At 36.6% G+C, this 26,843-nt stretch overlaps 1 protein-coding gene across 1 annotated transcript in view; it reads right to left on the bottom strand.

The window, feature by feature from the left end:
* LOC104403723 (transcription factor SOX-6-like) overlaps window positions 1–26,843 on the bottom strand; it is a gene marked incomplete at its 3' end in the record, with an annotated part of 137,191 nt that overhangs the window by 35,638 nt on the left and 74,710 nt on the right. The window contains exons 4-5 of the mRNA XM_010011960.1: window positions 19,472–19,644; window positions 15,838–15,906 (exon numbers count right to left, since the gene is read on the bottom strand). Coding sequence (XP_010010262.1) covers window positions 15,838–15,906; window positions 19,472–19,644 — 242 coding nt within the window. The remainder of the gene's footprint in view (window positions 1–15,837; window positions 15,907–19,471; window positions 19,645–26,843) is intronic.

Genomic DNA, 26,843 nt, shown 5'->3' with positions numbered 1-26,843 from the left:
TCCCTGCATATACATAGGTTCTTAACTTCAGCCAAAGCAGTTTTAATCCAGGCAAGATTTCAACCTGAAGTATAGGCCTCTGTAGCATTAACATCTGAATGTTCCTGGAAGTTGCAGTTCATCAAGTGTTACATACTTTGTCATCTCTAAGGAAGAAGGAAATAAATAAGTGACTCTAAGCTTTGACAGCTGTAAATCTATTACCAGGAAGAAGGCAGATCTACTGTTCTATTTTGTGGCATTATTCCTGATTTACACAGAGCTAAGTAGGATCTGGTTCAGGTTTGTGACTTATATCCAATCAGAATTCCCTTATTTAATGAAAACAAACATAGGTTTATTTACTTAATAATTACTTTTAAAAAAAACCCAAACCTTTTAACAAATCCTAAGGAAGGTTTGCACACATTCATATTACTATTATTCCCTTCTTCAGCATGAAAAAGCAAAGCCTTGAAAGGAAAGAGTAGTTAAACCAAGACTGCTACATCCCATTCCAGCGATCCATCACCGGATCCCTGGAATGATTCACTTCTCAGAAAGAAAGAGTTTGTATTTTTCATTTAAAATAGTAGCTCTGAAATCTTTAATTCCTCATGCTGCTAGACCCCTGTCTACTTAGGGATGATTAAACGCATTTAAGTTTGCAGCTAGTTTCTTTCTTAGTGTTCTGCAGCCTATAGTTTGTACATTCACCATCTTCCTACATGTGCAATGGAAGCTCAAAGAATAAAACTTGATTATTTGCTCTGTTAATTCTATGAGGATACCTATTTATGTTGCCTATAGTATGAAATGGAACAGAAATACCGAAATTAGAAGAAAAACATTTCTCTAATAATTTTTTAATTTCAATTTTTTAATGTAGATCCAAAAGACTATAAGCTTCCCCTGAAATAAAAAAAATAAATGGATAATTATAATCATTATATGGGATGATAATAATAATAACAATGTACTAAGGGTGGCCACTTGAAGTAAAAAAAAAAAATCAAAATAACACTATCATTATAGAAAAATTACACAATAAAAAGAACATGGAAGGAAAGACGAATAATTCCTTAGTTTGAAATCCTAGTGTTGGAAAGCTTAAGTCTTTCTTCCAAAGCTAAATGTGTAACTCGAAGAAGAAAACAGTCAAATTTGTTTGGTTCAGTTTTGATTTGAAACTGTCTGAATATCTGAATACCTATAACCCTGCTACTAAAAACCAAACAAAACTAACAAAACACAAAAAAAGCCCACCATGAAACACATATGAAGGATCCAATTAAAAAACATATATGTAACATTAGATAGCAAGTAATCTCACAAAGATTTCATAGGACCTATGCAAAAGGAGTAACATCTAATATTACCTGAACAAGCTCTTGGTACAATGTTGGAAGCAACACATCCCTTCCACAAGCAAGCTGCTTCTGCTAAGGTCACTCTATAATTGCTAATGTTGTCTCCGTTTTCATAAATGTACATGTACCATATCCTGAGCATAAGCTACAAGCTTTGATGCCACATGTCCAAAGGCCTTCTCCAATGCCATGTCGAAGTTTGTTCAGCCTATGACCCCACAGAGCAATGGGAGAATACTTTTTTCCACTTGTTTGGGTTCTAATTTTAACAGGATCAGTATGTTCTGATCAAGAAGAATCAAACGGGCTGCCTGTTTCACAAGAAAGTTTCCTGTTTGTTTCAGAATAGGAAATAAGACTGAAGCCACACAGTATTTCTTGACAAAGTGGTTTGCTAATGGCGACCACAACATTTTCAAACCTGTTGCACTGGAGTGGCTCACCTGTCTCTCAAGGTAACAACAGAGTGTGGCACCACCAACCAAAGAAATTAACTGTTTTCCACACTTTACAGAAAAATTACATCATCTTGTCAAACGTTTGGCCTGTTCTCCACAGAGAATGCCAACTGCCGATAACACGGGAATGACCCAAGCCCCACGTTAGAAAAGGGAGTGAAAAGTCCTACTTCTTTTTTGGAGTAATGTCACTAGACTACTTGAAAGGCACCAATAAAAGCCTGCTGGGTCTAAACACATATTTAAATATGTAGCAAGTGGCTTATAAAAAGCATACTGCACTAGACATGTAATTAAGTAAATATTAATATGCTTTACATGTGCTGAACTGTTTCTCTGGACAATATTAAATATCATGTTTACGTGAATGCAGTAAGTGCTAAGGATAACTCCTACTACTGTATGTGAGAAAAGGAAAGACTGAGAAAGAAGAGGAAGACTTTGGAGAAGCAATTTCTCTGCACATTTTAGAAAAAAACCTTTCCATGAGCTTAAGAGATGATTTTTCATTGCAGGTCTGAAATAAAATTAATACACTTCTTATTTTATTTTTGGTCAGCAGATCCTTTGAAATGGCTATTTCACAAAGAGAAATGCCATCTTTGTAATTTTAATATATGGTTATGTAAAATAAAATTGGCAGTTCCATGGTAGTAAACCTTGCTTATGGGGAAAAAAAAAATAAAAAATCAGTTGCTGAACTAGGGTGAGTAATTAGCCCCTTAGCATCCCCTTTCTCCAGGAATGCTTCCTCCTGAGCTGGCTCTTTTAAATAGCTCCAGTCCTGGCTGCCTTTGTTGAGCTTGGAAATTGTGCACATATGAGAGAAATTAAGCCCTCATTTAACAGGGACACATGCCTGTCAAGTCCGGAGGAACAAAGGCTGGTCCCTGGGGGCTACTCAGCTCCCTGAGGCTGCCACTCATTCTGTTAGCAATGCTTACCCTTTACAGATTGTGTATAAAACCCAATAAATCATTTCATCTGCTCTGGTTAATATACACAAGCCTGGGACTTTCTTCAAAGTGTTTTTCATTTTTGCTTGCAACTTCATTCATTTATTAAGAGGTGACCTATGTTTGCCAGAGCGTAGCCAGGTTTTTACCTATATGTAGTAACATTAATGTCTGTGAAGTAAACTTGAAACATTTACTGTCAGAAATAAAGACATTTGATGCTGCATCTATTTCACACAGTAAATGTTTTATTACTCTTTAATGGTCAGTAATCATCAGTGTCTAATGTATAAATTACCAGTATATTCTGCTATATATTCAGCATATTCCTCTGAAAGTTACATCTGAAATGTATGCATATTTCAGCTGATAGTAAAACAATAAGGTAAATAAAATGACAGATGTGTAGCCTTGACTAGGAAGAAAGTATTTTCTCAATTAGAACAAACCAAACAGGAAAGCAACATACTGAGGACATCTTTAGTTTTGTTCTTTACAAAGTGTTATCACAAAGATGCATCTACACTATCCTGGATAAAACAAAACAAAAAGGACTCTGATCATTAGTAAAAAAAAAAAAAACAAAAAACCCCAAACAAACCAAACAAAGTGATAACTGAAGTAAACACATGCAAGACAAAAACATTCATACACAATATATCAGCTATCTCCAAGCACTCTAAGGTGGATGGGCGCAATTATCCCCATATATAAATGCACACACAGAACAGAGGAATATTTTACAATGAATTAAAAAAAAAAAAAAAAAGAAAAAAAGAAATGCTGTCATTTCCAAGCAAGCTCTTTTTTTTTTTTTTTTTCTAAAAAAAAAAGAGGGCCTAACTCTGTACTTCTGGTATTAAACTGACGTAAGTCGAGAGAACATGAACAACACCAGCTGAGGAAACGGCACCCTGCACTGCATTCAATGAAGCAAAACTCTCACCAAGTTGAGCACGAGATTTTCTGTATGCTTGAGTGTAGGATTAAGCCAGTGAAGACAAGTTACTGGTGTAGAATAAAACTAAAGCACAGATTCGTAACTTCTTTCCCCCAAATATTTCAATCCCTGCTATTAACAGGGACCGTTTATTGTTTTGTCCACTCCGCAAATTTTAAGTAACACATTAAAAGCATGCCATTTCTCAAGCAACAATATTACACTTTGTATTAAAACCACAAAATAAAGAGGGCTGACTGTTCTGACAGCTTTAATCTGATGATACTGGGAGCCCCAAGGAAAAAGAAACTGGTACAGCATGGAGTTTTCCCTGCTCAGCAGGCAGAGAAAAAGCAGTTCTGGATTTGATAAGTAAAACCAGATATAGTCAATGGTTATATGCTAAAGCCTCGTAATTAATGGGAAACATCACCAGTTCAATGAACTTGCTTATCAGTGCAGTCTTTGAGAAGGCCTTTCCTCCCATCTTGTTAAAAACTTACCAACTGTACAACAGTCACAACTTTTTTTTGTTTAAAAACTTGTTTATGCTTATTGGTTGTCATAGGAGAAAAGAGATAAGATGTCAAGACCCCAGGTCCCATTTATATATTAAAATAAAACACTGCATGTTGTTATTATTGATATTTTTCACTGCAAATTCGTGTCAACGTAGCCATGAAAAGTGCCTGACAGGATCATGACCTCAATATGAGGTGCTTTATAAATATGAAGGTGTGGCCCCTTTTCCTGAAAGATCTGACAATCAGAAGAAACTATTTTAATAGTAGTTCATCCTACTTAAAAATAGCAACCACAGTTAAAAAACATCCAACCTTAGACTATAATCAAAGGCTATAATTCTGTGTATATTGAAATCAAGGTATTAAGAAATAATTACCTTATAAGAACAAATTCCCCTAAAGAAAGCTATTGTGCCATGCCCCTGCAATCCTAAAAGTGGCAGAAATGCAATAAATAAATTGTTTCTTAGGAATAAAAAACTGTACAATGCAATCCGTATATCTACATGTTCAGCTTAATAAGGATCTACAGCTTCTCCTCCACCATATACACATAAAAAACATTTCTGAATAATGAACTGAAATCAAAAAGGTGAAAGACTGGGTCTACTGTGCAGTCATAACAGTCAGGAATTATTCTGTAAGTAAAGGAAAAGTAAGCCCTTATCACTAAAACCAGGTTTGTCATAATAGTAGTTGTCATTCTGGAAAGAGTCTGACCAAACCTAATTTTTGTAAGTAAGGACTGGGTCCAAACTCAAATCCCTGGTCCAAAAGTCACAAAACAAAGACTTTCATTTTGGCAGAATGATTCTTTCCTCAACACCCATGTTGGATTTACCTGGTTAACAGAAGAGCTGTTTCTAGGGTAGACCATAAGCAAGCATTACCCAGCCTGTTTTTTTCCCCTTGAGCAAAAATGATCAGAAACTCTGAGCCACTTTATCCACATACTCTTTACAAATCAAAATGCAAAACGTTACCGTGAAAACAAGGGAGAATATGCAAAGGTGTTATATGCTATGTATGCCACTGACATAATACTTTAATAGGATATGCTGTAATTTCCTGCAATTAATATCTTAGCAGAGCTATAAAGGCTTTTTTCCAAAATTATACCATTGCGTTTACAACACTAAAATTAATGTTGTGTCAACCTTTCCATTATAAGCCCCCTTTTTCAGAGGTTTATAACTTGGCTGTAAAAACATATTCTGGCCTAAAATGTGGCATGCAAGGTCTTCATTTAGAAGCAGCCATTCTGATTAAATAAAAACCATTATTTAACGGCTGTCTCAAGCAAGTTTTTTGACTATCCTACAAAATGTGTGAGGGACTGACAAGTAATCTAGGCGTTCTTCAAACAAAAAATAATCTTGTCTCCACAATAAGCCACTGTTCAAAGGATGTTTCACAGACATGGAGGTTGTTCCACATATATGAGGAAAATACACGGATTTGGGAAACTACAGACTTCTTCAGTGAGAGTCATCTCTGCACTTGCCTCTTTCTGTAGGTCAATGGCTACACTTCTGGTCAGTGGCTCAGCCACATGGGAGACTCAAGCTAGCTGAAACGGTTTTCATTTGAGGCAGGGGAGGGGGAGACATGAATGAACAAACATTTCCCTCTCTGGATAAAGTGGATTCACTCTGGCGAAAAGCTCCAACAGAGTAAATTAAGGCAAGTGACAAGGTGACAAAATATGACAGAAAAGAAGACCAAGAGATTAGGAAACTGCCCTATGAATTCTGAAACCACAGATTTCGGTTCTGTCAAATTTCATATAAGAACTGGATCAAGTCACTTAGGAATTAGAAAATTTAACTTTTGCGCTTAAATTAGGAACCTCTTCTAATCAACAGAAGGTAATTCACAGCACCTGGACTGCTTTATATATGGAGCCAAAAGTCCTAATTCAGTCATCCAAATTAGATATCTAAAATTAGATGCCCCCAAATATCTATATGCTTTTTATTCTGCCTCAAAAGAGTGTTGTGAGGATAATGCACTTCAGCTTATGAGACACTCAGATATGCAGTTACAGAGGAGATGAGTATGCTGAAAATATATCACCAATAAAATTCAATGATATGGAAAAAGCAAAGCTAGAAATGGGATAGTAGAGTTCTTCATACAAATCACTCACGTCAGAGCAAAAAACAAGTGCCATAACTCCTCCTCTGAGAAAAGTTTGATTCTATATTTATATTGTATAAATTGCTATGTCATTAATCTACCTGATCTACATTTAAAACTAACTGTGTGTTCTTCTAACTGGTTAATCTCTCATTTACAGAATAATACTGACAAATACATTACTTTAAAACAAAGTTCCCTAACTCAGAAGTGCCCTTCCATACTGTGGGGCAGTGATGCGGCTGAAGATGGATTTCACACTTCATCATCAACTGTGAATTTCTTTGCTTTTATTATTTGGCGTTACAACTTTAATGTTTTCTTAACATACTGTCATTTTGGGTGGATGAATAAGATGAATTCAGTATTTCATAATGCACCATTGTATACTACTTACATAATCTATTTTCTTTTTAATGAATGATTACAAACTTTAATTTAAAATTAATAACATTTTGTGGGAGTTACTGCATGCAAATTAAGTGTGGTGATGTCAGTGCATCCCTCTGGAATTTAAAAGATATTTCACTGTGTTATATCATGTGTCGCACAGTATATCAATTTTTATTTCCCATCCCTCAACTATGGAATGCACACTGTGTAACTCCTTAGATTCTCAATATAGACGTAATTTACCCAAGCTGTGCAAATGCCCAACTTGCTGAAGATGATATATATAAGATTTATATAAAAGACTAGTTCTTCCAAGCAAGGAAGTCTTGCATACAAGCCACTATATTATCTATTTATTTGGGGAGAAGGGGTTCTAACGTAACAGACAAAAGGACTCAGGGTGCAAATTGCAGTCATAAACCAGCTTTTCCTTACTTTAGCAACAACTTTAAAATTAGATAGGTAAATTCCAGACAAGCCCACTCACCTTTCCTTAAGAGCTATGCTTTGACATTTTTGCAATTGTCTGGGTTAGCTGGTTCAATAAGACAGCGAACATTAGTAATATACACTCACTTTACTTTTACATATATGCCATCAAATGTATACCAAATGTTAAACAGAATATGGTTTGCTCATTTACCAGTTTGCATATACTACTACTTCCTTTATGTGAATTCATAATTCCCGGATTCATTCAGAGAGCAATGCACTTACTTCTTCCTTGCTGTCATGACATTAAATATATTTAAAACAAGTTTTTTATGCACAAATTGATTCAGTAATACACTTGCATTCCCAGAATTACAACTAAAAAATATGTTGATTCTTTAGGCCAGGATTTAGTCCATCTAGTAAATTTAAGAATTTACTGTGAGATTTTAAAAAGTACTTTACAATTTATTTGCTAAATGATTTTCTCCTTTTTATGTGGGGCTGTACTTCATCATTTTTCTCCAAATACCTGCTTCTGCAAACAGAAATTTTGACCTCTGATACTATAACATTCCATCTTGCCTGTATATCTGAACACCGCCATAAATCAAGTCACTTCAATATTAACATTTATTAACTATTTTCTTTATTCACCATCTCCTGATAAGTGTGTCAAATACTGTGCTTGGTTTTATTTGCATTTGTTTTGTTTTGCTTTTTAAAAGTAGTGCAAATTGTGATTGTTTTCCTTCTTGGTCATCACATGGTTGTCAATCACAAAAGTCATCACTGAAAAAGTAGCTAATTAGAAATGAAAGGCCAATATCTTATGCAATTTCTTTCAGTCCCAGGATATGTTTCAATGTAACACTGATATAAGACCCGAAAAAGAGCTGGTGTGCCTGTTTTTTCTAACTACATCTATTTGTCTATTAAAAGAAATTACATCCCCTAAAACTGCTGCCTCATTCATATGTTTGAAATTCAAACCACAATACTAACATTCTAAGTCCTTCCTTGTATGAGATGCTGAATTCTGCTAAACTTACTTACGCGAGTAACAACACTTAGATATACAAGTCATCAGATTCTGGCTATGCAAGTATTAAGCAAATAAGACTTTGCAGGATCAGTCCTATTGGTAGGCTGCCAGCTGGCTCAATTTCTGCTCCCTGTTATCCATTTTAGTTTGTGCACATGCCACTTACAAAGGAAACTGGTTTTCAGTGCTGGAGCAAATAGTGCATTATTATTGTTGCATTATTCCAACCTTTGAGATATTGCAAAGATTACATTATGCAGACTGACAGAGGAGGAGATGCATTCCTGTACTACCAGAGGAATAGCACCAGAGAAGTTCAGAGGGTCATAATCTCTGCCACACTCTTTTGGAGCTAGACAAGGATGTCTGAACCAGCAAGCACTGAGGCTGCCACAGCATGTCGCTCCATGCTTGGCTGGAACAGGCAGACCACCAGCTGAGAGTGACCCCTGGGCAGCAGTACAGGTAGGTAGCAAATATTTGCTTGATCCTCTGCTGTTATTCAGGAGCTAGTATAATCTGTGCTTAAATTGACAGGGTTCAAATCTGAGGCCCTTCTATAAGCAAAGGTTGTAGAATGAGTGCTTGGGCTCAATAGAATCAATGAGATTTTAGCCCCTGGCTCTGACAGAGGCACAGCTGAGAACAAGCCCTTAAGCCACTGGCAAGATTGCAACACAGCACGCCCAGAGTAAATGAAGCAGCAGTACTTGAACTGGGGATGCCTGTCCCTTCATTTCCAATTTTAAAACATGCATGGGAGAGGGAAAGTGGGAGGGCAGCTACTATCATTTTCTGCACCAACATGAGCCTGAGAAACAATGACATTTACTCTGGTTTAACTAATTTCCACACATCAGATCACGTTTGGCACCCGTGTGCCAAAGTCCTATTCTTCAAGTCTGTTGAAATACCACTTTCTGAAACATGTGTGCTAACATTTGGCCAACACCACCACAAGATCATTTTATTAACTTGTAGCTCATTTCATAGACTGCTGCTCATGTTGCTAACATATGCTATTCTACCATTTACTGCTCTATAATTAGAGAAGTCATATGAAAGAGATACACAAGGCTTAATTTTTGCATTAAATACAATTTGTTTAGACTTGGATAGGCGAAACAAAGCTATTTAAAAGGGAAAAAAAACATATAGTGAATTAGAAAACTGCAAGACAGCTAATTTAACTCTTAGAAGGTCACAATACAAATTTTTTAACATCCCCCCCTCAACACTGCACACAGTTTTAAGGGCTGTGTTAAGAGTCAAATCCAGAACTACTTTCTGCTTTGCCAGGACAAATCTTGTTTACAGGGGCTGAGGGCCTTAGGAGCAGAGCAGTTAGAAGGATCCTTGCAAGTAGGGGGCCAAGGTGCAAGACGAGAGGCTTAAGCATAGCACAGGAGGGGTGAACCTTTAGCACACACAGTGTGCCTTTTTGCTTAGGTCACCACTATACTGTCATGCCACTTCTCTCTCCACACAGCTGACAGAGAAAATTCCAAGCCAGCCAGCCATGAAGATGGCTTTTGTTGGAAAAAGCTGGCCTATAATAGACCGTTTGCTTGGGTAATTATCAAATAAACACTTTAGAAATTTTTAATAAGACACTATGTAATAATAAATAAACTACAGAACATTCGACTTTGATGTTTAGCATATTTGTCTTTCCTCCACTGGATTAGTTTCCATTTTCACTAAGCAAGTGAGGAGCTGGACAGGAGCTGCGATGTCATGCCTACAGCAGAGCCCCATGAACTTGAATCAAAGGTTTAGCAGCCAGCTACACATTACAGGCACATAACAGCATTTTTCTCTTCCGTGTGTATACAACTGTGTTGCAGAATGGAGTTAGACATAGATTTCTTTTTTAAAGTGAACTATTAAAAAAAATAAATAAAAGAAAAAATATACCAATGACAGCTGGGAACCAATTCATAAGCAGACTGGATTTAAGGGAAATGTGTCCTTTCTGCTGTAAATTAATAAACTGCAGCTATAGTTTATTAAGCCACCAGAATAATTTACATTTTCTACTGCCATAATCTTGACTGCTTATAAATTACAGTACTTTTACCTATTCTTTAATCCAGAAACATCATTATTAAAATGTTTGATGCGGGCTACAGTGCATCTATCATTACTTGTAAAAGTTAATTAGATTAGATAAAAGAAATAATTAGATTTGCATTTTTATCCTGGTTTTAAACTTCCAAAGAAGATCACAACAGTGTGCCTGTGGGCAATTAAAAACAGCATACAGCAGTGAAATAGAAAGGCAAAAAAGGTCTGTTTTTTCTGGGTAATTTGTGATTGAAGATACAATTACAAAATATTTTAAGGGTTTGCTGAAGCTGGGGGCTATTCCTAGACTTCTAAGCTTTGTTTATAACTCTCGCTCTCTTTCAAGGGAGTATCTGATCTGCGTACCCTGCCAATAGAAGTATCAAATTGCTTTCAATGGCTTTATTTGGTCCTGTTCAGAGCTTGCTGGAAGCGGATCAGTTTCATGATCAATAACTAAAAAAAAGAAAAGAATAGAAGGTGGGGGAGAATATTCCCTAGTGCCAGAACAGTAGCATTGCAATTGCTTTTTGGTTGTCAATGCTAAATACAGTTTACAAAGAGAGACAACCTCCATAAGCGTAACTGAACTGACAATAACTAGATTCCAGCTTGTGCTTTTTCAGCAAGCTCACTGCAAGGAGCTTTAACCTGTCTCCAAAAGGTAATAAATGAAAGGTTTGGCTCTTAAAATTGGAGGTCAGTTACATACTTAATGATGAAGCATATCTTTAAATCTATTTCTACTATTATTATCCTAGCAAAAAAAATTAATTAACCAGGTCAGGGAGGCTATGAGGGCTAATGTGGAATGTAATTATTCCTGATCTTTAGACATGTACTTCACATAAAGAGATAGTCCTTATTCAGCTCACCAGGTACCTGAATTGTCAGTAGTTAATCATGGATAAGAAGAGACTCATTGGTTCAGCCTCTTAAGTGTGATTCAAATGATTCCTGTTCAAGGACAGTTTAAATAGTTGTAACTTTTATGCTACTATTCTTTTGTTTGTTTACTATCATAGTAATCATGTTCACTCTTTCTGACTGAAAGAGAAAATTCAAGAAGATTAATATGAAACTACAACAGATAAATGTATAGATTAAAAGCTGGAAAAAATAATTTGGAATTATTTCTAGTGGCTGAATTAAAACAGAATACTTATAAGAGCAGAGGAAGCCAGTTTTTCTACGCAATGGAAGTCATACTAATTCAAACAGAAAATGAAATGCTCTGCAATGGCACTGAGTATAGTACAGGGGAATAAGGTGAAAGGAAATGACCCAAATGAAAGCAATTTGGGTCAGCTGTCACAGTAATACCCATGACAAGTTTTTGCAGAGAAGCTCAATAACCATTGTCCCTTTTAAAGATTTCAGCCACAATTTAGAACTTGCTCTAATGAAGCCTGCTCACCGGAGGAGGGAAGCCCTTAAACATTCATCCCTTAAATATACACACACACACATCCCGGAGGGAAATCCTAGCTAGAGCAGGATGCTCCAAGCATCAGGGAGATCAACTCCCTTGCTCAGCTGAATGTGGGAGGGTCAGAAGCAGTTCTCAAGCCTCAAACTGAGAGAACTGAATTCTGGCAACAAGGCACTGAATTCACAGGGATTTCAGAACCTCAAGCAGTTTTCAAGGTTAGAACCATTCTAGACATGCAAGCCTTGCCTTCTGCCAGTGTAGTCTTACCTTCATGATGTACCACCAAATTCCTGCTTTAAACAGCTTTTCCTCCTTATCCCTAGAGGTTTTTGCATTCACAGTATAAGCTAAGAGATGTGCTTTAAATAGTCTCATTTTGTCCCTTTTATTTTAAGAATGAATACATTTTATTGAACAAAGAAGAAAGCTCTTTAAAAATCTGAATCAACCCACAGACTGATATGTGTGCTCTTACTTGCCCTACAGTATTTTCTCAACTTTATTTCCACTAAAAGCAATGATTTCTCTCACAACTTTGCAGAATGGAGAACTTAATTTGTCATACTAGATTTCCTGCCATCTCTGCGTACTCCTCTGTAGAAGAGTGTTTATGAGAGTGCTTATGACTATTATGAACATTTGAGCGGAAAAAGAATAATACACTGCATTTATTTGAAAATTTTCATTTAAAATTCTCAAAACATTATGTTTGAATTGGGGAACAGGAAACAATTTGTCAAATTTCAGATAATCAGAGACAGAACTGAGAACAGCTCCAGATTCCCACTCCTTTAGTTAAGAGAAGAAACTGCTTTCCCCACCAAGCACACCCGGAAAGTAACATTAGCTTCATGTAGAAAACATGAGATTTTTGCAGAACACTTAATGACCTCAGTACTCTTGAAATATCTATGTTGTTTTCATATCCTAAACCCAGCTAATATTAAAGACTGTTGACAAAGTTTTGGATGTACAAATCTGAAGTAAAGTGCCCCTGTAAATGGTCTTAAAAACAAAACAAAACCATAACTACATGAAATAAATAAACAAAAAATATACAACACAATGTAAATAATAAATATCAAGTAATGAAAATTCTCAGTAAATTAATCCAGGAGGAGTCTAAGGAAAGATGAGTTTTATTTAATATGGATTACTTCCATTTTTATATTTGGTTGACAGAAATTATTTAAATCCCACCTGAAGCCCTTTCAAATTGTTCAAATGGCTAAATAAACTGGATGCATTTATTCACAAAAATTATTGTTTAAGAATGAACACTGAACCTTAGAAGATGATGGTGGTACACTGTGTGTCTTGTGATGAAAACACTGCATCAGCAATGCCCCACTCCTGCATTCTGAAGAACATACTGCACTTATTTCAAGTAGCTGTGCCATGAATAGGCCCATTCCCAGATGGAACTGGCATCTGTGCTACTTGTATTTTGTAATCTCTTCAAAAGCGGATTGTCAGGGAGTAGTACTATTGTTTTTCTATGCATACAAAGTATAGATAAGAATCCACATCATTTTGTATAAGTAATCACTGTTTCCTGAAAGTGGTTGCTCAAGAATGTCCTTAAACAAATGCACCTTCTGCATAAAATCAAGTACGTTACTGGACTTCTGAATTCTACTGAGCCCAGAATCTAATCTGAGAATGTAAATGTTTACTAGAAAATTGTTTTTTCCCCTCAAGCCACAGAGACCATGATCCAGCTACTCTCATTTCAGATATCTATACTATAGGCATCAGCATGCACATCCTTTGTACTTAACGGAGAGAAACGACCATTTTAGGGAACAATTAATCTTACATATTTTAAATGTCTACTATAGGACAAGATGAATTGCAGCCTAAAACTGTTCACTCTCTCTCCATTCACTATAAAAACAATCTGGAGAATCGAGACAGAGTCTGTACTCCAGTTTTCTACTTTTTGTTGAATTCCACCCAGAGAAACCAGTGTGACTTCAGTACTGGTATTGAAGTTTCCTGAGAAGATGCTAGCAGAGGACCTGAGAAAACCAGCACAGCACCGAGTCCCTTACCTGCCTCTTGGTTTACTTCCATCTCATCTGTAGCTCTTAAGGAGCTACACATCTCAACTCAACAAACCCATTATGAACTGCAGAGGCAACTTAGCAAATAATTTCCCTCCCAAGCAACTCCTGGCTACCAAAGAAGTCGCCACAAAATTACCAATGAACAAATAAATAAAGAAGAACCATTTGGCTTACATGCAACTGGACTATGTAAACTGGTGTTTAGCCTAGGAAATGATCTCCTAACAAGTTTTTTTTTTTTAGTAATCTTCTCATAAGGTCAATGTACGTTTGAGATGGCATCTGTTCAACATGCCTAGTGCTGGAACCTACAATGTTCTTTGGGCAATAATATGCCCACTACCAATCTGCCTAACTAGCTGGGAAAGGAAGCAGACCTCGCTGCCTCAAATACACTGATAAGATTCTTGGAAAGATAAATAAAGAGGCAAAACTACTGAGACCTATGGAGTAAGAGTAGCTGATATTGGCAAGAATTTTTAAACAAATATAGGGAAGGATCACCAATAAATAATTTAGCTCAGATGAACAGAACAATCATTAAAACACCTTTGCATACACGTCTAGGAAAGGATGGGAAAGAAAAATTGGGGAGTTTTCAGCACTATGTAGGAGAAAAATTGGGAGTGAAGAAGAAAATGAACCTGCAACCTATTCCAAAATGAATCTGCAACATATTCTAAGACTGCATTTCCCCACAGTCAGTGGAAGGGTAAAGCTACTGGAAAGCATTGAGTCAATTGAAACATAAAGTACCTTCGAACTTTTTCCTGCAAAGCAGGATACTTCCCAGTAAAACATACCCACATTCTCTAAATAGGAACAAAAATTATCTGGTCACGAGTCCACTTTCTGGGTCCTAATTCTTCAGGGAATTTAAATAATTAGAAATTTCTCATGCAGATAACTGTTCTGTTTAGCAGACAGCTATGTTTGTCTTAGCTCTTATGGTAAGTTAAGAGTCCTTTTGTAGGATTCTTTGTTTTCTGAAACCAGACTTGCAAATGGCGTGTTTTTTCCTTTCAGTACTCTTACATCTCTTCCACCATTTATGTACACCTAATATGAACATGCATTCTTCCAACAGGCAATGGCAATAATGGTGCTTTAAAATTCAATTGTGTCTTTCATCCCAGGTATCAATGCATTTATGTATGTTAATTAATCTCCTTTAAGTATAACCGAAATTGTAACCTGCATTACGATATTTGCAAAAGCACTTACAACCATTCCTTTGGGATGAGGGAAGGAAAAACTTCAGTTTTGGCATCTAGTAACATGGCAATCAGCTGAGTAAGGGAAAAAGCTGACAGTCCAAGCTTATAAGAAATGATTGGTAGCACAATCATTTGTCAGACCAAACCAAAATAAATCAAAGAATAAGTCCATAGAAATGCTTTCAAAGTGGGAAGCTGAAAGGGTAATAGAGTCACATATTAATAGTGCCTCTACCTACATGACACTCCCTATGTATTTGCACAAAACTAAACCAGGTTCTGAGTACAAGTACACATAATTGAATACCTCCAGAACACAAAGGTACAGTTCCTCCAAAAGTACATGGGACACATATACCTGTGGGTATTTGTACACGAGCAGACTGGTCCCAGGGGCTTAGTACTGTCTCAATGTCTATTATTCTATTCTACAGCTGTTAGCTTCAGATAATAAAATGGAAATTTTTTTTTCTAACCTTCTGATATAGCAACTTTTGCCTTTGTAGAATAAGGAATTCTATAAACAATGACTGAGACTCTGCTTTTACTTCACAAAATACACGTCAAACCGATTGCAGATTTCCGAATTAAAGACGAGGTTTAAGAAACACTTCATAACTTACAGAAGAAAACTCTGCTTATTGAAAAAAAGCTCTTTCCACCAAAAGATGTTTGACAACAATTTTCTAAGACACAAAGACCCTCCATCTTTACTGAAGCTTGTTAGTAAAGCATGTGGCTGCTTTATTTTAGATCCTTCCCTCTCCATAAATGGAATTTAAGTATAATCAGAAGAGAGCAATAAAACACACTGACCTGAATTTGCTGCTGCAGTAGATTGATTTTGTGCTGCTGTTGCAGAAGTTGCTGCTGTTGTCTTGCAATCTATTAGAAATAAAATTGCCATTAAATTAAAACAGTGATATTGAAACTTCAATATTATTGAGTGAAAACCACCTTATTAGCTATTCTTTATTATATTTTTATTAAGCATCATTTATTTTAAAAAAAATTAAGGATATTTTATGGGTATGTGATGCAAACACTTTAAAAGCAACATAAAAATCTTGTTAGCCAGTAAGAAATATGTATTTTAAACACTTGGGCCTTAATTCCACAAAGCACAGAAACATGGGTTTAGCTGTGTGCACATGAATAATCTCATCACTATTCAACAAAGCATTTAAGCCTGTGGTGATCTTTGACTATGATGCATTACTGTTAGCTACAATAGGAATGAAACACATGCTTAAAATTAAGTGCTTTGCTGAATGGGGATGGGATTACACAGGTGCTAAAGGTTAAACACACATTTTCCTGCTTTGCTGAACTGAAGCCTTAGCTAGTGCTGAATAGTGAAACATCTATAAATACAAGCTCCTAGGGCAAGCTTCTCTAACTTATTTCACAGTGAGCAGCACATTACTTCCTTTGTAAATCTCAGTCTTCCTTGGAACTATTCTAGTAGGGCCTCAATCTGTACAAAAGCAGTACCTGATATTCAGTAACATCCTCAGCACAACCCTGTGAAATATGTAGATATTCTTACCCTCATTTGGTAGATTTAGTAAGGGATCTGTAGGGTAAAGTTTCACTCTATCCGTTCTCTAACACAGATGGGGAGAAGCAAGCGTTCAGGGCAGGGAACACTGAGACTAAGGAGAGAGAATCTACCACAAACACCCCACCCCCTGAGTCCAACAAAGAATCTAAAGTCAGCATGCAAGAACAGAAGGGAAAAAAGATCCATCCCTCAGATCACAGAGCTTCTTCCTGCAAGGGGTAGCGTGGACTGCAGCTATGGGGAAAAAGCTGCAGGGAGATGAGATAACAACTGGACTTCTGCTTTAGAAGGGTAACTATGCAGCAGAGTGAAACAAGGACAAGATTTGTGTTTCCTGGAAACCCTAGCCTCAGCACTTCTGCTACTTTCATTTCTTAAATATAATTTCCCCTCCTATAAATATTTATCTAGAGCAGAATAACCACATAAAACAGCAAGAAGTGGTGACAAAGGTAGTATGGTCACTCAAATCCACTGTTTCAGTTTTGGCAAACCCCCTCCTGATCTCCTTCCCTCCTCACCATTTTCTGAACACACTTAGTTTGTTATAAACAGAGAAAGGTGAGCAAAATGTTTTTATGATTAAAAAATACAGGAATGTAGCAAGGTTGATATGGAAATAAACAACCACGTAGTTTTGGTGCAAACAGTTCAGATTAACTCAAAAGGAATCTGCAGTTACATGTTAACAGCTTGTAACTGTGCACACAGGGATGAAGTCTCATTTCCTTAAGCTCTCACTTTGTCACCTGGAAATGAATCTGTAATTTTTTTCACTGCTACGGTTAGAATTCACTTTTGTATGGGAGACCAACACAAAATTCATAATATTTTATGTCTTGCATATGGCCTGAAAGGGACTAACTAAGGTCTACATGATTTTGGGGCTGGATCAAGGCAAAGTGACTCATAGAAAAGGAATCAGGCAACTGTCATATCCCACTGCACTGATGCATGTAAGAGGGCTTGAACTCCCTTTATGTGCCTGTGTTCAAATATTTCTGGACAAATCTCCCAGTAAAGTCAATAAAAATATGGTGGATGAAGACATGAAGAAGCATACCCTAGTCTGCTAGTGAAAAACGGAGTTCAAACAGAGCTAGCAGATTGTGTGCCCAGGTAACCCAGGGGCAGCTCCTGAGACCTCAGATCATCTATTGCCAGGTCAGTGGTCAGCAGTAGTGTCTATGCTTGGAAAAGCAACTCTAAAAGTAACTGTGCTACAGGGAATATTTAAAATCCTGTGTGAGTTACTATTTTTAATGAGCAATGTACCAGTTGTGCTATTCCAGCTCAAAAGTGTAGTGCTTGTCACTAAAGATAAACTCTGTTCGGTTTATGTCCACATTGTCCCTCCTGCCAAGATCTCAGTGAAAGTAATAGAAAGATTATCATGATATTCAGCCTCAGAAAGGAATTATTCGTAATTTCACATCGAAACCAGACACCACATGGAGCTGCATCATGGGTGTTTCTTTCCGAGTGCTGTATCTTTTCTCACAGATACGCAGTAGCCTTGGTCCAGAATTGTTCGGTGCTGCTGGTGACCTGGCTACTACTTAAAATGGAAAGCTATAGCTAAGGCAAGGATGAGATTTTTGTTTCGATGTGCAAAGGCACCGATCTGCTGGAGTTCAGACTGCTTTTGAACAGCTTTTTGTACTTGTATGTACAATATAACATCCTTTGAATAGGCATTTCCTGATGAAAACCAGAAACATACCCAAAAGAATCTAATGTCAACGGTTCCTCTTAGATGGAACAGTACCATGATAGAAAATGTATCCAACACCCCGCAATGCAATTACCATAGCATAGTCTTGATGTATAGGCTTGACACAGTAAAGTAGGGTACACAAGCACCATGTGGCTCAAATTCTGAATTTTATTTGCCTATCGGTTGAGCTACATGCTCGCTTCATTGAGCATGACAACCTAGTTTTAAGTGTCATTTAATTTTCATTTTGAAATATAATTACAAAGTGTTCACTGTAAGATATCACTCGTCTGCAAATGTGTCAAGATTAATTTGTGCTAGCTTATTCACAAGTGTCAATAGTTAATTACTGTGTCATCTCTGGATGGCTAAATGACATTCTAACTTCTGATTTTTTACAGTGTTCCTTTATGTTATTTTCCATTAGGGGATGAGTCCATATTCCTACATGTGGGCAAATACTCAAGCACATAAAATACCAGACGTCACAACTCATTAAAATCAACAGAGCATATATTGCTGTATATATCCTATAAAATACATTTAACTGAAAAGATAATTCTAGTAATAATGTCAGATTCCTAAAAACCACACATTAATTTGGATCTGTCTGATCTAATCCCTAGGGGACTAGTATATGGAATCATTGTTGTTACACTTTCGTACAATGAGAAAAGGACAGCTCTTTGCACAACTGCATCTTTTTTCTTTTTTTTTTTTTTTTAAATAAACCTCCCAAAACCTCAAACAAACAAACAAAAAATCCCACAAAAATCTCCAAATCAAATCTTACTTGTAGCAGATATTTGAAGGTTTAAAGATGCTTAAGGTTTTTTGTTCAATTATTTTCTTGTCAAAAAGAGGAAGAGTTAAATAATGGTTATAGTCTGGCTTATTTGTAACTCCCAAATTTGCATCTCAATACAAGGAACAAGAACTGTGAAATCTATCAAATGCCATTTATTCTAGGAAAGAAATTATTTGAATGCCCACACCCTCTTTTTTTCTCAGGGTCCTATAATATTTCCCCTTTCTGGAAAAAGATGTCATTCCTGAAGATATTTAACCTTTGTTAACAAAAAAGATAAAAGGAAGCACCATGCAGAACAGTGTTTATGATAAGCATTCTGCATGAAACATTTTCACAGGTTTCTTTCTTGGAGCCTCACCTGTTCTTGCTGTTGGCGAGCAAGGTCCATTTGCTGCCGTTGTTTTTCAATTTGTGAGGCTGCCAGCTTTTTCTGTTCATCATGGGCAGCCAGGAGCTGCTCCCGTAAGCTGATCAGCTGGGTGATCATAGTAGAGAGCTGTCGCTCTTTTTCTGCCAGGCTTTCTGGTGTACCTAAATGTGCAGGAAAGATTTACTGTAAATACGAGATAGACAATAGTTACCAAGCAATAGTCACTAAAAGAATGGCTGAATCGCCAACATGCTTATTTCAAGTGGCAGCTTGCATATATATTTTACTAACAAATCCCAAAAGAATAATCTAGCACATAGCTTTGCTGTGCTCAAAGCAGTGGAGGATATAACAAAAATTGGAGCGGAAAAGATATAGAGTATTTCTTTTTTTCTGACAGGAGTAATTAACGATACACTATATACACATCCCTATATCTTTTCGATCTAAATCTGCCCAGTGTGATAAATACAGTCACAGTTTATTAGACATAATTTTCCTTCACTTTATATATTTAGCTGTGGGTTTTCGTTTTTTTTCGCCCAAGTATGTAAAAATACTAAAAAAAAATAATTAAAAGATGCTGTTCAGTGGAAGGAGCAGTTTAATAGTTTATTGATCATTTCTCTACAATACCCATATATCTGGTAGGTCATTTGGGTAAATGTAAGCTTTGGTTATGGAATGTGAATAAAAAAGAGCTTTACTTGTCCCTAAGAGAAATGGCTAACCTGAGAAAATGGCTTAAAAATTTTCATGTAACTTTCAAAGTTTACTCTACAGAGAGCACTTAATTAATATGAAACTACGGTACATTTATTCTTTGCACTAATGATGCTTAATGGTCTGTTTATGGGTAAATTGCATGGGTCTCCTAAGTAGAGAGTACAGGTCCTCTTGCAAATCAATCCAAAAATATCCTATGTATGAACATATTACTCTGTCACAAACAGCAATGTCAGGTCCTGTATTTTGAGCTGTATACTGCATTTCCTTGTGTGAGCATCTCAGACCCACAGCTCTGTAAGAGGTAATATAATTACAGTAAGGTAAGAGGTAATATAATTACAGTAAGGTAGCAGCTCAGAAATATTGGAAGAGCATCTGAAGGAGATTTACAGTTGAAAGTGGGATAAATGAAGCAATTTTATGTTGTACAGGAGAACTGAGAGAGAAGTGAATCAAATCAAGAGCTAGGTCTGTAATCTGCCACAGTGATACGAGAAATGGCACAAAAGAGAGGGTATTCACATACTTCCTTTCTTCCATTCAAAATAGAGGACTGTGATAAAGAAGTCACATGACTTTTGAAGAGGAAGAAAATGTGTGAGGAACAGGACCTGGGAGGGAATGGAGAAACTGTCACCAAAATTATGACTCCACCTTCTTCCCAGGAGTAAGATGGATATCTTCTAGGGAAGAGAAGAAAGAGGTTGACAGGTTTCATAAGGAGTGGGAAGACAAAACAGACTCCTGACAAGCAGGTGACAAACCCAAGATGCTCTGCTACTTACATTATGATATGATGGGACCAATATGATTCTTAAACATTTGCAAAAGTGGCATACAAGGAAACCTGTCTGTAAGTTTTTTCCATGGAAAAAGAAACTGCATGGCTTAAGTTATTCACTCTAAACAAAGCAAACTCCCAGAAAAAAGGGTACCTGTTTTTCTGTTCATTTCTTAATTGCATTTAATGACATAAATTACAGAAAATATTAAATTTCTTAGTCACTGTTAACTATCTTAGTTTTAAAAGAGTCTGCAACAAACTGATGTTCCAATACCCTATAATGCCAAATCTTAATTCAGTATACATGTGACATGAGCCTCCAGACAAGGAAAAATTAGTAACTTCTGTTGCAGCAGCAGGTTTAGAAATGGTTAGTAATTTTCTTAGTCACAAGAAGTATGGTGGTAGCATGAAGTTAAAGCTGAAAGACACTTCTATATTCAGACCACTTCGTTGCAAAACCTTGGTGTGATATGCACAACTGAAGCTAAAGAGTTCTGTGCAAAAAGTTGTTTTAAAACAACAAAAAAGAAGATTTTTGAAAGTAAATTTAGGCAGGTATGACGCCAGGAAAACGTCTGCACTGAAGATACTGCCTTGCCATGATCTGTTAGCTTGTATTGAGCTCTGCTCTGTCACCATGAACTCAATTATCTGCAACTTCATCATAGACTTACCTTAACCTTCTCAAACAGTATTTTTCAGTCTTGAAGATTTTGCATCATGGATCAAAGGTTATTTAGGTGCTTTTTAATATGTTATTGTATACTGAAAGTCATTTTCACGGATAAAAGACTGTTCTGCTAAAGAAAAACTCCCTTGCCCATCGTGACTAGAAGAGATCAACCACTCCAGCTATTTTAAAAAGCCAATGGGAAGCAACCTGGTGCCTCAAATGATACTTATTGCCATCCACTGACACCTGGGAAATAACAACCTGAGACTTTCACATCTGTCAAGCAGCTTTGGCATTGTAATGCAGGACCCTGGTCTTACAGTCATAAAATATTTTACACACCCAAAGCAGATATTAATCTCCTCCTCCTTTTCAATATTATTCCTTATACTTTGTACTTGCTCCATAATATGGGTAGAAAGCTACCACAAAGAGTGCTTGTTAAGGCTACAAAGCATTTGATTATTTTGTTATAATTAGTTAGAACAATTTGATATAGTTGCAGCAAATTTGTTTTTCTTTTTTCCCCCTGAATTTTACACAATAGCAGGCAGAAGTAACTGTTCTTTTTCAGAAATTCATAGTAATTGCTTTTCTTTCCCTTTTGCCCCCAGAGAAACACATCTGAAGTGAATGACCCCATTTAAAGTACTCTACTCTTTAATTTGTACTGTGCTATGCAATCCAACAACAGAATAGAACTGATGACCACAGAATGTACACTGTGCTCCTGGAAAATAACGAGACCTCCACGAAGCTGCAAGACACCTAACCGAACACTGCTCACAAGAAAAAGCATAAGATGCAGAATGTTGTATGAATGGGGGGGGAGGAGGTCTAATTTAATTTTAGAGTGGAAAATCCCAACCATTATTTCACAGTTTAAATACCAATAAAAACCAACTTGCTCAGAATGCAGATCAGATTGAGCGGATCTGGCTGGGCCAAGAGAGGTCATCAGTAGCTGTGTGCCATCATCATCTGTTTTGCATCCACTTACTGCAGCAAAAATGAGATTCCTAAACTAATTACTAGTAAATAAACTTCTGCTGCTGACTAGAAATACCTATAAATAAAATAAAAATATAGCTATCTGTAAAATGTATTTGCCATAAAAGCAGATAAAACAAAAAGCTTAGCAAAGAATATACAGTAAATATGCCAGCTTCTGTAAAATATTATATATCACGGTGCTCTCTCTGTTCTAATCCTATTCTCTTACTCCAAAGATAGCAGTGCATTTTTTCTTTTTTCCATAGGATCTTCCTTATCCCCAAAACACATCTGTCTTGAGTTTCTCTCAGATTTGTCAGGTGGATCAGTGCTCCCCAGGGCCTGCTCCATCTGAAGTATTTTAATTTGACTAAACACCTGATTTATTTTATCTCTCCGATGAGAAAGGCAGTTTGTCTTAATAGAGCCTGTCAGCCTACAGTCCCATTCACAGCAATTTACAGGCAGCCAGGGATGCTGGAAAAGAAGAGTGCTGTGATTCTGTATTTTATCCTCCTCCAGAAAGCACCTAAAAGCAGCTATTCACTGCTACTGCATGTGGCATTTTAGAACTGAATTAGCTTTTTATTCAAGTAACTACACTTGTTGTGAATAGCTTATCTGTAAAATTGCTACATTCACTACTGATTTTATTAACCTTTGGCTCGATCACAAAATGGTCTTCAGTTAGGAAAGACCTTTAAAATTGACATATTTTTCTTAGGGGCCTTTATTTCAGTGACTTCAGATATACTGAATTTGATCCATTGACTCCCTTTCCCAGCAGAATTTAGTTTTGAGTATTGGGGGAAGCCGATAGCGTTTAAGGACTTCTTTTTAAAATGAAAATATAACAATCTCATCAAAGTTCAGAAAAAATAGTTATTAATTTTGTGATTATAATAATGCGAAAAATAATTTGGTTGTAGTAATATTTTAATTTTTCCTTGCATGAATGCTACTTTATCCTTTCTTTTTGCATGGATTTGAGCACAAATGGAGACAAAATGTTCAGACTGGACAGAACTAAGGCATCAAAGAGAACTTTTGAGAAATTCTGGTCATAGGTCAATCTAACCAGGAGTGAGAAAATAAGTAGTTGTTATAAATCTGCTGAAAAAGAAAGAAGAGTTCAACTTGTGGTCTAAAATTAGATTTAGAAAGAAAGAATTCTTTGGAAAAAGCCTATCTGATCACAATACTACTTGACTTCCGGTACACAAAGTAATAGAAAGATAGTTGTATACTTTATGATGCATTTAATATAAACCCTAAACATCGTCTTGCATTTTATCTACCTAGATTTCTTTAAGCATTGCAAAAAAGATTAAAAACCTAGTATCCTGCCAGTACAGATACATAATACTACTATAGTTCTTATATCCATCTCTAGCTTACCACCTTTCAACATTTCTATTACCTTTTACTACATATTCAGTCTATACACAGATGTAGCTGCATGACGACAAACATAGCAGGCTTTTCAGTGTTAAATTTGAAACTGCCCTTTTGGCAAGTTGTCATGAGATAGAGGCAGAGTAATAACTGCTTATATGGGAAAAAAATAAGCAGGAATAAAAAAAATAGACTTCTAGACTTACATAGTATAATTTAAACTAACCTCTTTGACACCCAGCAAAAGAAAACAAGATAAAACAACATATACTTTCAAGCGAACAAAAGACAAAATGCTGGAGTCATAAATAAGCCAAAAATTTATAGGCATGATCCAAAATTTTCAGAAGTAGGCTTCTTAGCTGTGACACAAAATTACTGTGGGTTCTTGAATGTGCTTGCCTTAGTTTCCCAACATGTACACACAGTAAAAAACTACCAATAAGAAGGGTTTATGCCTGGTTAGTTAATGTTTCTGAAGTGCTTTGAGATCTTTGCATGGAATCTCTACACAGCTGCAAAGTATTATTGGTTCTCTTGAATTCTGTGATTAGTGTAAAGCATGACAAATATCATACTTGTTTATGCACTGCATCTAAACTAACTTCTGCTCCATATACTTACAGGAAATACAAATTAATAAATCACTAATGATTACTCCTGTTATGTTTTTAGAATAAACACATAGTGTGACTTTTAGGAGAACAAGAGACAGTAATGCAAGAAAGAAGTGTAGACCTTGCCAGAAATCAGGAGGGGATTAAATCCACAGTATCATTAACCAAAGCAGTTCAACCAACAATCAAAAATGATCTTGAATCAAGTTAAGCAATTTCAGCTTAAAAAAAAAAAAAAAAAAAAAGAGCCTTTTTGAACTGATTCCTGTGGTAGGGGTTGGGTTTTGGTTTTGGTTTTGTTTTGGGTGGGGGGTTTGTGTTTTTGGTTTTTTTGTTTGTTTGTGATTTGGGGTTTTTTGTTTGTTTTGTTTTTGGGTTTTGTTTTTTTTAATGCACATTTGTTGAAAAGAAAGCAAAACCACAATGCTAGACATAAAAGAAATTGTATTTGATCTTAGCTGCCCAGAGGTAACCTGGTTAAAACATTCTGTCTAACACGGCAGTCTGCAGCACACATCAGACAGGCTGTGATGTCTCTACTTCACAGGCTCTGTCCAGTATTTAGCATTTACCCTTTTTTGATTGGGTCACCTTTTAAATGCCACAAAATAGGGCAGCAAAAGTCAACAAAAATAAACAGGCAAAACGGAAGAAAGTAACAATCTAATGGAAGGGCTTCAGAGATAAAAGTCACTTTGTGAGGGCTGCCTGCCTAAGGAGCCCCCTTGCCATTGTAATAGCATCTAATTTGAGTTCTAACTCCAACAACAGTTTAAAAAGCTTTCCACTCTAAAGGGCCCCAAGTGCATCATAAAGATAAAGCATTTCAGTAGAAAACAGCCTCAAAGACCTCTATTATCTTATCAGTCTTTGCTTACAACAGCTGAACAAATATGACTAAGTTCTGAATGACTTTCCTCCCCCCCCCCTTCTTTTTATAACACTAGAATACTGGAATTTCTTTATTTCATGATCAGTTAGCAATTGTTGATGTCCCCATATGCTATTGCCCAGTCCTTAGTCAATAAAAAGTTTTATAAATGCTTCCATTATGCTTTGTAGCATCCTAGTGCAGAAGGCAGCCCAGCAAACATGTCCAGCATGCAAACAACACCAGACAGCTTCTCTTGTGAAGGTGTGAGATCCCCCCACTCCCTTAGGTCTCAAAATGATTCTGTGTTTTAAGCTTTGGGCAAGGAAAAATTGTCCATAAACAGTAATGGGAATTCAAAATTGTCCATAAACAGTAATGGGAATTAATATTAGGAACTACTGAAAACATTCGGTAGAGAAAAATCTTTTTGTCAGGTTTAGAAAAACAAAACATAAATTAGATATGCTTATGAGAAAGATGAAAATGCTTTACTGACAGTCTTCAGGATTCATCCTAGTTTCGCATATACTAAACCTCAGATGCTTAAGTAATTTCTTAGGTTGGACCAATTTGAAAATAACATGATGCGCAAAATAGGAGAGATTTAATACAATCCTAAACTTACCGTAGACCGAACTGTCTTTATTAGACTATCCATAAAATTGCAGGTAACACAGTGAATATGAAAGCAAGGTCACAATGAGCCTTCATTTTCCCATGTTGGTATGGTCACAGACAGGTAAGCAAGAGGGCAGGGACCCACCGTTGCATGACTAGCTGCACCACCACCACAGCCACCTCTCTGGCTCTGTGCAAATTTAGCTGCTGCCATGTCTCACAGCAAACATCAGGGTCCTACACCTGCTGTTGTTAGTTTGGATCATACCATGGTTTTCATTCAGTGCACACATCCATCTTGCCTAACCAGGAGAGACAGTACATGTGCAGAAGAGCAATGCACATCCAGATCTCTCCCTGACACTGGGTTAGGATAGGGACAGGAGTCCCTGGGTCTACGCGCTCTCACAACTCCTAACTTCACCTTTGCATCTCTGAGTTTCAGGTTCAACTGTATCCTATTCAACCATTTAACGTGTCACACTGAGAGGGTTTTTTCCCTTCTCAAAAGAATTTGAAGGATATATCCCTTCTTCAGACTCCACAAATCACAGATCAACTTATTCTGTGTTAAGAATGTATAAAGAATATATATTAAGAATATAAACAAGAATGTATATGGTAGTCTAGCTGAATATTTCCCCTAAACATTTGCCATAACCTGACGGCAACTG

Source organism: Nestor notabilis, unplaced genomic scaffold (assembly GCF_000696875.1).
Source record: "Nestor notabilis isolate BGI_N333 unplaced genomic scaffold, ASM69687v1 scaffold3303, whole genome shotgun sequence".
NCBI classification, from domain to species: Eukaryota; Metazoa; Chordata; class Aves; order Psittaciformes; family Psittacidae; genus Nestor; species Nestor notabilis.
This window is presented reverse-complemented; position numbering and strand designations above follow the sequence as displayed.